Source organism: Gordionus sp. m RMFG-2023, chromosome 2, assembly GCF_954871325.1.
Source record: "Gordionus sp. m RMFG-2023 chromosome 2, tfGorSpeb1-WG-v2, whole genome shotgun sequence".
Lineage (NCBI taxonomy): Eukaryota > Metazoa > Nematomorpha > Gordioida > Chordodea > Parachordodidae > Gordionus > Gordionus sp. m RMFG-2023.
The window spans coordinates 22136546-22151578 of NC_088776.1; the positions used below are offsets into that span (position 1 = coordinate 22136546).

The window sequence follows — 15033 nt, forward strand, 5'->3', positions numbered from 1 at the left end:
TAATTTCGCTTATATTATCGGTCTTCATCCCAATTTCAGACATCTTAGACCATATCAAACTAAATTAGATTTAAAAAATGAATTTTAAATATATAAAAGTTTAAGTTCTCATATGACATATGAATTTCACGTTTATTGAAAAAAATAAGTTAATTTTGTCTCTTTTATAGGATTATTTTTTTGAAATTTACATAAATAAAATATTTTTTAAAGACAATTTAGAATTGATGATATTTCCTGAAGATTTTTTTAAATAATCTTTTAGGTATTAGTATTCATTAAGGAAAGTAATTTATTTTTCTTCATAAACGTTAGAAAAATTAAAAATGTTTATAAACAATATTATATTTCGAAATATATTTAAATTTCAAAATAAATTGAAATTTTATGTTTAATTTTAAACCAATTTTCGTATTTATGGTAAATATTCACTATTCTCAAAATAATAGCTCACTACTTCCATCTTTATTTTTCAAAAAAATAATTAACTATCTCTAAAAAGGTAACGCGCTTACTTTAACAACTTTAGTCATGCACTTTAGGTGTTAGATCCCCTATTAAAGTATAGTACCATTTTATAGATTAGTGACTTTTAGAAAATCTATTATCATTTTATTTCGATAAATTAAGATCTTTTATGGAGAATAATAAAATATAATGTTCATAATCTAAGGTACCTTTTCTTTCGCCTGCTAAAGCATAAAAACAAAATGACGAAAAATCAAAAGATATTTTCTCTTACTATCAATAAAAAACGATTTTTTTATAAGATAAAAACTTATTTAAGAATCTCAATAACTATACACGTATACATTCTAATATGGGACAAGCTAACCTCTTTGTATGATAAGCATATAAAAATTACAAAAAATCTAACACTTATATTAATCTTTTAATAACTTTAATTTTTTAACTGTTGTCATAAGTAGTGCTTTAGCGAATTCAGGGCTTTGCTTCATTGCCCTGGGTTTTTAGCAAATTTTTAAAACTTAAATCATTCATAAAAAGCACTTTTTAAGAAGAACTGGCATGTATAGGATATATTTTCTCTGTGAATTTTAAGGTTCCATGTCTTCAGCGAAACTTTTATCGCGAAACACTTTTTCGTGAAACTTTTATCGCGAATACTATTCCACGAATGCAATATCGCGAATTTTTTATAGCGAAACCTTTATAGCGAATACAATATCTCGAAACAAATATCGCGAATTTATTATTGCGAAACCTTTAATGCGAATACATTACCGCGAAACTTTTATCGCGAAAATTTTATAGCGAAACCTTTATCGCGAAACATTTGAAGCGAATACATTACCGCGAAAATTTTATAGCGAAACCTTTATCGTGAAACCTTTAAAGCGAATACACTACCGCGAAACTTTAATCGCGAAAATTTTATATCGAAGTTATTATTGCAAAACCCAAATCGCGAAGACAATGTAGCGACAATTATTTCGCGAAACATATATCGCGAAGATGCTTTAGAGAATTTAATATCGCGATAATTGCTAATAATAACTAGTTTATTTTGAATCATTTTTTTATAATTATATTATTTGAATAATATTTTTTTAATTCACATAGTTTGTAATTTTCTTTTAACCTTAAAAAATTTATATAGTGATTAAAACTTAGAGCTGGTTTATGAAATTTGTTATTGAAATACACTTTTTTCGCTATCCTATCCTTTCCTTCAAAGTTCTTATTTTATAATAATCGCGCACAAGGAACTCAGCTTTATCAATATATTAATCATTGAGTTTATTAGTTAAATCTTGATATTTACTGGCGAAATTGATATCTAAGTAGCATTCCTATTTATTGTCTGATGGCTTAATATTTATAAATTTATCAATCAATTTTGGCCAGGGTTAGCAAGTCAGTCAATTTACCAGTCAAATGACTAGATTTTGACGGGTCAAATGAACGGGAGAATATTTGACCTGGTCAAATGGTCAAATATTCTATAAGATCCGAATATAAAAATATGTTTGAAAAAGAAAAAACGATATAAATACATATGAAATGTGATCACAATGCTTATTGAGTTCCTAATATTAAGGAGAGCATTTTAATCATAGTGAATTTAATGAAGTATGTAATATAATAAAAGAATTAGGCATATAAGGTGGTGATCAAAATATTTCAAGTTATATCATAAATTTCAGAAATAAAAGCGGCTTGTTTAATAGAAAATCATGGGGATAGCAGTCTATAAGAAACAATCAGATTTCAATCTCAAGCAGAATTAGCTTTGACCACCATGGCCATTAAGAGAAGTGACATTACTAACAATTCCTAGATCTACTTCTTCTTCAGAAAGAAATTGGTCGATTTGTGTCAATAATCTCACTAAAACAGAAATCGATTGAAGATTTAGACAAAAAGAAAATTGATTAAAAAATATTAAAGAAAATGTTGATATTCAAATATAAAAAAATATTTATTTGATTTTAACCATATTTGACCGGTCAAATGCACAACCGTGGTTTTGGCAGTCACTATTCTTAAACAGTGTAGATGAATAAAGTCCACAACATTACTGTTTAGAATGTCAATTTTGAATGGCAATTCAAAAATAAATTACATCTAAGTGAAATAAGGGATTTCCCCAATTTAAAATATTTATTAATCTTATTATTTTACCTTTATAGATATATTTTTCTCTTTTCTGTTTATTTGGAGGGGGGGGGGGAGGCGTGATAAAAATTTTAATATAAAATCTCGGCATTAATTTCAATTAATTGAAATATAATATTTTGATATGGGTTCTTATTGAATCGTAAATAATTTTAAAATATAATAAAAAAATAGCTACACTAAAAATTAACAAATAATTAATGACATATTTGATAAATTATAACTATTTAAAAAAAAGTATTGCCGAAATTTAAAAAAAAAAATTTTCTAGTCTGGTCGGTGCCATTCCTTTGGTTATAAATTATAAATATTTTCGCCATTCTTTCTTCTTTATTTCGGAGTCTTATAAAATATGTTATCAAGCAAAGGAGATCTTAACCTTTAAAAATTATTTGTTCCGCCTGAATAAAGTAGTCTTAGATACTAATTATTATGGATGCATTAATCAAGATATATTTAAATGTCCCGTACGACTTACAAAAAAAAAATGGCAAGATAAAAGATAATAAAGAAATACACAATCATCCAGAAAATCCAATCGAAATGGAACAGATATATGAGGATTTCATACTTCATGATGATGGTCCGGTAAGATTTTTTATAAATTTTTTGAACAAATATAACTAAATCTTTCATTTTTATTGCGATAAGCTGCCCGATAAGAAACACTTTATTATAATTGCTTATTTATTTATCGTGTGTGCTAGGTTCCTGACCGTGTTATCATATTTGGAACAAGAAAAATTTGGAGTTCTTAGCTTCATTCCAACATAGGTTTTCTGATGATACATTTAAATCATCGCCATCTTTTACGCAAATTTATACAATTCATGGGATTAAAAATAATAATGTTTTACCTCTCATATATATATTGACCAATAGAAAGGATCATGAAATATATAAAAGAATATTTACTATTATAGGTGACAACTTAATATCAACTCCAAAAAAAAATATGACGAATTTTGAAATGGCCAGTGTAAAAGCTTTCAATGAAGTGTTTCCCAGTTCGCAACACAAATGTTGCTATTTCCATTTTGGCCAATCCTTTTGGCGAAACATTCAAAAATATCGCAGAAATATAAAACAGATGTGGAATTTAATATACAACTTAGAATGATGGTTTGCTTGCCATTTGTGCCACCCTTAAATGTAGTTGAAACATTTGAATTACTAATAAACTCCAAATTTTATTCTAATAATCAATTGTTACTTCAGCCTTTAATTGAAACTTTTGAAAAAGCTTACATTGGTAAAATGTTTGGAAGAGGTAGACTACCTGCTTTGTTTAATATTGAACTATGGAATTGTTACCAATCAACTCTCAACGGGGAAGCGAAAACCAACAACGCGGTTGAAGGGTGGCATAGATGCTTCAGTTCCCTCCTAACAAGTCACCATCCAAACATGTGTAAATTTATATCAAGTTATCTATATATCTATTATTTTTAAATGATTTAAAAAGTATAAAGATTTACTAATAAACTTTATAATTTATATTCTAGGCTTAAAAAAACAATAAGGGTTGACAGAGTTAAAAATTGCTCAATATAATTCTGGTGAAACACCCTCAGAAAAAAATATCGAAATCTACAAGCGAGAATAGTAACAATTGTTTCTGATTTTGAAAATCGATCAAGATTAGATTATCTTAAAGGAATCGCTATTAATATAACATTGAATGTTTATTTTTTTTAATTCTTATGTACAATAAAAAAAATTTTGTTTGTTTTTATATAATAGTCTCAAATTTTTTATATTCGCATTATTTTTTGTGACAAAAATATAGGAAGGTCTACTTTGGTATAAAATTTAGCTAGCTACATACAGATTCATTCATCAAGATACAGATTTTATGAGAGTATTTACAAATTCTTTTATATGTGACTCAGTCTTTCTCTACCACATCAATCCCACGATTAATATTTCAAAAATAACTACCTTTCGTCATGCATTATAAAATTATTTTAAATTCATATTCCTAGCTCCTAGCACTTGAGTCATATAGTTGTTTTCCCTTACAAATATGATCATTTTTGATGAGCAACATTATTAGAAAAATATTATTATAAAATAATACTCAAGTATTACACTAAAGGGCAAAGTTTAAACGAGGATTACATTTTCCTTTTATTTATTAAAGCATGTACAGTTTTTTATATTGGGATGTTTTTGTCCGATGTTTTTTTTCCATGGTTATTTTTAACCAGTCTTTGTTCAAATCAGTGATTCTTTTAAAATTTTACACTTCAGTTATATATTTAACAAACAAACTATTGGTTTAGACGATATGATATGGCAATGCTCTACTTTTTCCTTCACATATTCAATAAATAAAAAAATCATTTTTTAAAAAACTTTTTATAATGAAATTTATTTTGTAAGGATGTTTATTCTATATGTAAATTAGATATAAAAAAATATGACCTAAAGGGATCTATTAATATAGGATAATACTTGCTATACCATTTCCTATTTTAACTTAAGAAAAGGACTGCGGAGAATATAATCAGGGGCTTGTATACATATCTATAAATGATATCAACCCTCTCAAAACTTTTAACCTCCTACCAAATATAAATAATTAAAAAAAGAAAATATCATTTATCCCTTTCCAATTTTATTCATATAATGATAATTATTTCATAACTAACTATCCCCTCTCTAATTTCAATGATTCTCGAATTGAAGAATCAATGTAATAAATTTCAATTATTGATTTAAGTTCCAGATTAAATGCTTCCATAAATTTGGTTGATTTTACGCTTTAATGGGTGATATAGATTTTATTCCTCTTATAGTACGGTTACCTTTTTGTGTGTGAAAAAAATGACTAAAGAATTAATAAATATTAGGGCAAACCAGCTATTTTCCATTCTATCAATAATGCCAAATTGTAATTTTTCTTATTTTGCTAATAAACTTTTTCTTTATACGGTCTATTAAACGAATTAAATTATAATTAATACGGAACATCGATAAAATATTCGGAATAAATTATTTCAGTCGCTTATATCATAGATTTGCCAAAATTTTGTTACTAATAGTTTTTTCCTTTTACGAGCTACTATATACTCGTTTAAATACTCAATTGGTACTAATAAAGCAAGAAATATTTATATAATTTACAATTAGTTCGTAGAACTATTCAGCCGCCAAATTTAACGGCGCTATTATTAAAATATATAAATCTTGTCTATTCCTCTGTTCTGATACACAAGTTGAAGCATATAAAGAAATTAATCAGAATTATCAAACTATTATGGTAATTATAGATATAAATAGCTTAAACCTTTGATTTTGAATTATACGATCAAGTAGAATATTTTGAAAGAATTAAATAAAAATGTAAATATAAGCGTAAAAAATATGTAAAGATTTATTTTTAATTCTACATTCAAATGCTGGCTCAGAGATGAGTTTAATGAATATGATTAGGGGAAAAAACCCTTCTTCGGTCTCATTTAATTTATTAGAGGCGAATTAATGGTAAACCAAAATTTTGATATGAATTGCGAAGAGTTAAAATTTATTTTCATATATAATAAACTTTTAAATAAAATAAATTCCTTCTGATATGTAGATTTGGATCTAATTTTTATATATTTTGACTTTATAAATATGGATAATATATTTAAATTTATAAATTATAATTTGAAAAAAATTATTCACCAATATTTATATATAAAAGGATTGCAGTTGTCGCGCTTTTCCGCTTTTTATCCTTTTAGTCATTAAAAATCCCACCTCACTCTTAGAATATGGGATGTATGGCCGGGCCTACAAATTTTTGCAATTTACAAAATGAGAAAATTGAATAAGACGCCTATTTAATCTATAATTAAAATATAGCCACTTTTTATAATTATTTTTTATTATCCTTCATTTATATACTCTTCTCAAAATTTAGAAAATGTTTTTAACAAACCCCCCCCCCCCCCTCACCCTTGTCATGGTAAAATATGTAAGAGTAAATAAATAAACACTTTGCCCTGGTTTCCCGATATTAGAATATCTTTATTTTCTTGATTTGGAACATTTTCTATTTATTTTCAAAAAATCCTGATTTTTTTTAATTCCATTTTATTAGAAAAAATGAATAAAAGTGCTTACAAATTGAGTAGAAGCATTTAGCGGTGTTTTTATAAAAACGCTGTGATTTAAATTGAACTGGTATTATTTTAAAAAATGATGAAAACTATTTTACGTTTTTTAATTTTTATATTGTTTTAGTTAGACTTGTGAAATGAGCAAAAATAAAAAACTAAAATAACTGAAGATCTAATGATTTATTTCCATAATTTATTTCATAAATATTACAAATTTATGTAATCCAATAGAATATTTTGAATTTTTTTTTTTGATTAATCATAACTTTGCAGTTATTTCTATTTATTAAAATGCGAATAGAAGAAAAAGGAGAGGTCAAAATATTTAAATGAATTAGTTACTTTTATATCAGAAAGTTATATCGATGTGCATTATTTAAAAATTGTAATTAGGAGGCATTAATTATCAGTAAAATCTTCTATAATTTTTAAAAATAATCTGAGAAAATCAATAAAAAATTCTTAACTTTCAGTATATTTTTTTATCTAGATTGGAAAATACGTATTTTATTTACTTTAAATGACATAAAGCACACTTTAAAATTTTATGTTGGGGGGGGTTAACTTATTCAGGTAATAACTTAACCCAAAATGTCCCCTCCATACTTATAACCATGAGTGAGTGAGACCAGAAAGATTAATATATTTTCTATCACATCAGATAGAGGTTACATGCTTATTAAAACAAACGATTCTACTCGCGTTTATGATTTAAGAAACTTCGGTTGGTAAATTGATATTGAATATATCAATTTCACTTAAAATGAATTCGCAATTTTCGCGGTCATGCCCTCGCTATAATAATTTCCCGCAATTACATTCGCGGTAGAAAATTCGCTATAAATGGTTCGCGATTAAAGTTTCGCTATAACGAGTTCGCGATCAAAGTTTCGCTAAAATATATTCGCTCTAAAGTATTCGCGGTTTAGGTTTCACGAAAATAAATTCGCGATAATGAGTTCGCGATCAAAGTTTCGCCAAAATGTATTCGCTATAAAGTATTCTCGGTTAAAGTTTCGCGAAAATAAATTTGCTATAAAGAGTTCGCGATCAAAGTTTCGCTAGAATGTATTCGCTATAAAGTATTCGCGGTTAAGGTTTCGCGGAAATAAATTCGCGATAATAAGTTCGCGATATTGTCTTCGCTATAAATGTTTCGCGGAATTGGTTTCGCGATATTACCTTCGCGATAAAAGCTTCGCGAAAAAGTGTTTCGCGACAAAAGTTTCGCTGAATTGACCTGATACGGAATTTCACACCATTCCCCATGATTTTCATACCCTACGTTGCAATATGAATAATGTTATTTTTTATACCTATATTTTTTACACCGCGCAAAAGCAATATTTATATAAAAAATCTAAAGCCTTAGCTATATTTTTCTTTCCTAGGGATTGGGAGTCAGCGAATGTAATATTGATTTTCTTATACCTAGGTTTTACACTTTGCAAACGCAAACATAAAAATGTAATAATTTTTTTACAGATATATCTTAAAAATATTCGCACCTCTTAACACCCATTTTTTAAAAGATCTCTATAGTTGTAATTGTAATATTACGAGTGTAGAAAAATTCGCACTTTTTGACGCCTCATTTTTTAAAAGGTGTCTATAGTTGTAAATGTAATATGTAGATTTATAACATATATAAATTTACATTTATGGTTTGTAATATATCCCGAATGAAAGCTATAATTTCATTATCTTCTAAAATACCATCGTTGTTCTAAAAATTAAAACAAAATTAGATTTAATGATTCACTAATTTATTACTTTATCGTAATGATCAAATATTTTGCAAAAGACATTGTTACTTAAATAGTAATCTTCCTATAAAGAAAAATATTATATTATAAAATAAATTTTAAAAACCTTATATTTTAGCATAAAATTTTCTTCAGGTGAAATAATTCTAAAAAAAATTAACTTAAAAAAATGAATCAGATTAGAGATAAAATACCTTGACATTTCTTTAAAACTTAATACCCCATCCATATTTTTATCATATAACATAATCTATTACAATAAATATATAGGTAATATATATTTTTAAATCAAAATTTGTTTTAAAATTATACCAGCGATTGAGCATATTCTTCCAATTTATTATCATTTACGGTTTTATTTTGCAACTGCAGGAGATATCTTACGAAATTCTGTATTATATTATATTTAAGTTATAATTATTTAAAACCTTTTATTATTATATACTTTTATAAATCTTTTCTTCATTAAGTATCAGGCTTAAATGTATTTGTAATAAATGCTTTGCAATTTTATAATTTAAGGAAAAGTTCATTTTATTAAAAAATTTTTATAAACTCAAATCCTTTTTCAATTATGATTTAAATACAAATTTTTCCATAAATTCAAAAATTCTTAAACCCGAGCTGAACTCGGAACCAAGGGTTCAAAAATATTTCCCTGAAACGAACCTATCTATTTTTTTTAACCTTAGACCGAACCTGGCAAAAATTTTGCCGGGCCTGCATCCCTGGTGCTTATAAATATAAATTAAATCTTTATAAAGAACACTAAATAAAGTTTCTAAACTGCTGTGAACCCATCCATTGAATATACTTCAAATTATCAGAGGCTTAAAATGAAATACCCATGAAATTTAGACACATTAAAAAAATCTTCTTAGATATATAAAATTGTATCTTATTATTTTATAACTTCTATACTCTGTATAAACAATAATTGTCATATAATTTGCCTTTATATCCTGCCTTCACTTGTTGATTAGGATTTGATTTATTTGGACTTATTAAGGAATATAAATTAATATTAAATAAAGATCTATAAATTGATCCGTAAAATAATGTATGATCGACATTTTAATTCAGCTGAATTTGAGTGGATTTTGATTTTTCTAGCACTTTGTACGTAAGGCTATTCAGTGCCTAAATATCATGAATTATTATGTATTATGTTTTTCTAAAATAAGGATTGACGCCATTGAATAAGTATTGCCTTAATGTTAAATTGCAAAAGAGAAGGGGGAGGGGGTAAGAAATTAATAAAGATTTGCTTATTAGTCTGCTGCCTTTAGATATTGACTTGGGTTAAAATATACTGTGATAGATAGAAATCAGTCTAAAAAAAGATAAATTGTAGAATTCCAAAATAGAAGAATGCCTAAAGATAAACCTTATGAAAGTAGTGAATGATTAATGTAAGTTTGACAAGGCCAATTATGGACAAGTAAATTATTCATGATAAAATTATCACAAAAATGTAGAGAATGTATACCAACGATGAAGGCATTTAATGAATTTTTAAAAGCAAGCGGTAGTAAAAATAATAAACTATTGGAAAATTAAAATCGCCATTAACCATATTCTAGTTCGATACCCTAAATATCTCAATAAAGACAAAAAGAGAAAAGAAGACGGAAATCGTAAAATAGGGAAAAAGTGTTCGTTTTTTAATATAAAAAATGTGAGAATAATTGCTAAACATGAAATTAAAATCGATTCGTCGATACAAACAATTAGAAAGATATTTTCAAAATATTTTATAAACCCAAAAATAAAAAAATTACCTTGACTTCATTTGAAGGAATAAAATCTTTATTCCCCGAAAATTTTGACCATACCTGATTTATTAATAAATTCAAACAATTCTATGTGAAAATAACTTTTTAATCCAAAATATTCATGGAAAACTCCGATTTGATGTTTTCAAGAGAACCGAAATTTTAAATATAAGCAGGAGATAATTTATTAATAAATTATATTTTATTTGACTCACTTTTAATTTTAACTGATTACTATTATATTTTTTATCGATTATATAAACTATAATCAAATTTTAAATTAATCTAGAAGATATATATTATTATACACTTTTGATTTGAATTAAAATCGACTAAAAATATTTAATTAAATTTTAAAAAATGTATGATAAAATAAATTAATTTTTAAATAGCTCAACTTAAGAATGGCTTATAAAATTTCGTGCCATTAAGACCTATATTATAGCTGTATTTATATCTAAATTCAAATTCTTCCATATTTTGAAAATTGATGGGTAACTTACAAAAATAAACATCTCTACTTTATTCTTAGTTTCCAAAAATGGTAATGACGACGTTGCGCTACAACATTGATAAATATTAATTCTTTATTCAATCGCACAATAAGAAGCCAAATAATAAACTAAGAGTATTTCATCCAAGTTCGTGCCTTTGGCATGGGCTAGTGGGGAAGCCATCAGGGCCACCGAAATTTAACGCTTTTATTACCAAATATTATTTCTTGTTTGATTTTATGGGAAAAAATGCAAATTTATTAAATATTAACCGTAACTATTAAAATAATCAAATATTTGGCAGACACCCAGATTAAAGATATTGGTGAAATATGATTCATTTTGTGCGAGGCCCATATTGTTAAAATTGCATTAGTTTCTTATATTCCAAAATCGAAAAGAATTTATAATTTTATGATTTTTTAAAATTATAATAGATTTTTAAAAATTAATAATATAAATTTTTTTTACACCATAGTCATAATCTAATATTATAACTTTATGGGTGGGCATACTTTAAATTGCCCTCATATAAATTGAGTAATCTAATTAAACTTTAGAATCAACTATTAGACGTTTAACTTAGAATATATTATATACGAGTTTTAGACACTTAAAAAATTACAAACTAGATATATATATATATAGAAAAACTGATCTTTTATTTATAGGCTATAAAGAGTTCAAAAAATGGGAAGAGTAAATAAATTGGATTCAGGTGGTGAAGCTGAATTTATTAATCCTTATAATAAATTCTTTTAGACCACTTTAAAAAAGGTACATTATGCGCCACTTCTGAAATGCGATAAATAATCAATATCGACAACAAACAAATTGATATGATTGATTTTTTAATGTATTACTCGATCAAGCAAAGATTTTGTTGGAAGAACGTTTTCAGCAGTTAGGCCATGCTGGTTCGACTTATAACTAAACAACCGGCTATTTAGCTTCGACTAAACAGCCTAAAAAATAAAAGAAAAATATACGAAAATAATAATGTTACCAAACACTTAAAACAACAAGATAAGGTGTCCTAGTTCAAAAGCTGTTTAGCCATCGAACCTGGACAAAGTCTTAAAATTTTTCAAGTATCCATTTAGGTTTTTATTTATTTTATATCTACATTGGTAAATATGCCTTAAACTAAGTTAAAAGAATATTGTAATCAATTAAAGAATCAAGATTCGTTGGACAGCGATATTAATATACTAGATCTATCTATTGACTGAAATAAAAATTTTAATTGTGTAAGCAGACCATAAAAAGTCCTTTAGAAACCTTGCGCTATATTTACACTAATAGGTTAAATGAAGCCCTGCCAAACATGAATAGTTTTTAGGATTATTCTAAATATTCCAATTACAGTCGCATCGGTTGAACGTAACTTCTCATAGTCCAAACTAAGTAAAATTTACTTAAGATCCTGCATGGCAAAAAGCTACTTATAAACGATTCCTAATTGCAATCGAAAATGACATTGCATCGTTATTAGATTGTACTGACATTATATCCTTTTTGCAAGTAAAAGTCGAGGAGGATAAATGTTTAAACTATCATTGTTTTAGTTTGTAATTATTATATGATAGTGATTAAATACACGGTACATGCACTATATTAACCTATATATAAGCGTTATTCATATTTATGATTAAGATTCTATAAATTTTATATTTAATTTTTGATAGAATATGAAAAATTTGCAAACGAGCCTATATAAACTATGGGGTTTTAAAGAGCCGCCGAATTAGTTTTTGCTCTGGTCCACGAAATGTCTCAGACAGCGCTGATTACGGCATTCCTTACCTTTCATTCATAGTTAGCATTCTCGTCGAAGTCAAAAATACGTTAACCATGAACGCAGGGTATGTTGAGTCATCTAAACCTTGGAAGCAATAATTCTAAAACTTATACCGAGCAAATGTAATTATTACATTTTAAGACACTCAATCCATTTTGTAGATAATTTTTAAAAAAACAAACATTACCATAACAGAAATTGCAATGATATCTGGGTTGAGTCAATATTTTTCTGATTAGTACTTAATACTTATTAATTTATCAATCAGTTTTTCTAATAAACAGAAATCGATTTATAAGATAAATAAAAACTATGACGCCCATTATAATAATAAAATGGACGAAAATTTTGTAGTATACATTTTTGGTTTAGTGTTCTTATCCCTTTGATAGACACTGTAAAGGAAAAGTTATTAGCAAAAAAAGTTATTTCAAAAATTGGTATAATTATAGAACGAAAAATTATAGAAGTGTAAAATGCAAATAAAATAAAAATTGTTAATTTTTTATTTTGAAAAACTTATATTGGTATAATTTCTCCAAAGGAAAATTAAAAATATGAGCATCTTAATTATTAACAATATCTTCTTTCCAAGTTATAGGCTTAATATCATCGATCTCTTCTATACCAGTTTCTAACATTATAAATAGTTTAAATCCGTGTCTATATTGGATATATAATGCAAATTTCTAAAATATGAATATATATATATTTCAAACTTTTATTTAAATTTCAAAAATAAATTAAATATTTACAGAATTATTTTAAAATTAATTATGAAATTAAATTAATAAAAGCAGTGGCGCATATTTTAACCTTACTTATTGATTCAACAGATAATAAAAAATGGATAAACCTTTATTCCTTTTTTTCAAGTTTGGACCTATTCCAACTCTAATATTTATTTTACAATCTTTAATTTAAAAATAGCAAGCAGAGCATCTACATTTCGCCTTTCAAAAAATAGCGCTACCGCTATTTTTTAAAATATCTCGCTGCATAATGTAGTTGGGTACTCTGGAAAGCCTATTTCTTATCTGATACAGTTAATTTTTTTCTGGCATAGGCCAAATTTTGAAATAAATATTTTCAATGTTCGAACTATTTAAACTTGGACTAAGTTTTTTTAGCACAAATAAAACCAAGGCTAATTTTAATAAGTAAATAAAAATTAAATTCTAGTTATATTTTAATTAATAAACGTTCCGGACAATCAATAACTTGGTTTAAATTTCAAATAATTTATATTTGGAAAATTTTTAAAAAGATTATACTAGATAATAAAGGAATAAAATATATTTGCTCAGCCAATTTTCAAAAATATGATTTTGCCAATTTTAAATAATTTGAAAGTGGTAACTTGAAATTTTATTTAAGATGCTTTGAAAAATTCGATAAAGAAAATTCTCAATTATAATTTTGGGGACCTAATTGAAACCTCCATCTCTATAATTCAGAGATACATGATATTGGTATATAGCAGAGCCCTGCGTCGAAAATATTTTTTTAAATTGTAGGACGGATCCGATAATTTTTTTACTGGACTATTAAAAAGGCACGATATTCAAAGAAATCGGAAAAATTATAAACGCTTAATCAATAAACAATTTTGTGGTTAGTCATGAGAAAAATTTTCATAATATTAGGAAAATAAAATAATTTAAAAAAAAACACTTTTGCGTTCGAAGCCCGATCCGGTATGACATAAACTTTAAAATCTAGCCCCTAATCAGAAAAAATGACCGCTTAAGTTAGGTTGGATCGAATTCGATCGGGTAGCTTTAGTATATGGCATGCTATTCGATTGATTATAAAGTATAAAAACTAATTTTAGAAAATTGCATCTTTTCTATTTCTTTCTTAGAAGAAAAAAATGAAGAGTTTTCCAGATAAAATTTTTATTAATTACCTTTATAAAATCATATCCATTCATTAAAGGTAGATCATATCTGATTAAAGCCAAAAAATTTTCTTCCGGTTCTAATATTCGAGCCAACTTAATTGAAAAATATAAAAAAATAAAATAATCTAATAAATAATATGCTTCACAATAAAATGAGATTGTTGTAATACTAGCTCTTGTCATGCGCAGAAAAACTTTTTGCCCAAATATAAAATATTTTGGGCTTGCACAACTAGAATTTTGGTCTATAGAGCAGGTTTTGGCTCCTTCCTCTTTAGATATATTCCTATTGGTTAAAAATAAGTGAATAATTTTATTTACACAAAACTACATAAAAATATACAGGCTAGGCCGGGTCGCAAATGGTAGCTCTGCAGGTCTCTGATAATTTTGTTGCTATTCAAAAATGATCATAAAATAAATCTGATTCCGATTATTGTTATTATAGAAAAATACTATAATTCTTGTGTAAATGAATATATTTACTTATTTTTAACCAGCCGGGCCGTGCAGATGATAGCTCTGCAGGTCTCCGATTATTTTAT

General features: G+C 26.2%; 1 protein-coding gene across 4 annotated transcripts in view; it reads right to left on the reverse strand.

Annotated features, from left to right (window-relative positions):
• Positions 1-15033, reverse strand: part of LOC135925504 (secretagogin-like) — a 40798-nt gene that overhangs the window by 1075 nt on the left and 24690 nt on the right. For 3 of the 4 annotated variants that reach the window (XM_065460869.1, XM_065460868.1, XM_065460867.1), the window contains 7 exons: positions 14495-14581; positions 10297-10350; positions 8828-8905; positions 8710-8765; positions 8622-8661; positions 8523-8579; positions 8407-8475 (listed from right to left, as the gene is read on the reverse strand). In XM_065460869.1, coding sequence (XP_065316941.1) covers positions 8407-8475; positions 8523-8579; positions 8622-8661; positions 8710-8765; positions 8828-8905; positions 10297-10350; positions 14495-14581 — 441 coding nt within the window. The remainder of the gene's footprint in view (positions 1-8406; positions 8476-8522; positions 8580-8621; positions 8662-8709; positions 8766-8827; positions 8906-10296; positions 10351-14494; positions 14582-15033) is intronic. The other variant, XM_065460870.1, reaches the window with a different exon arrangement.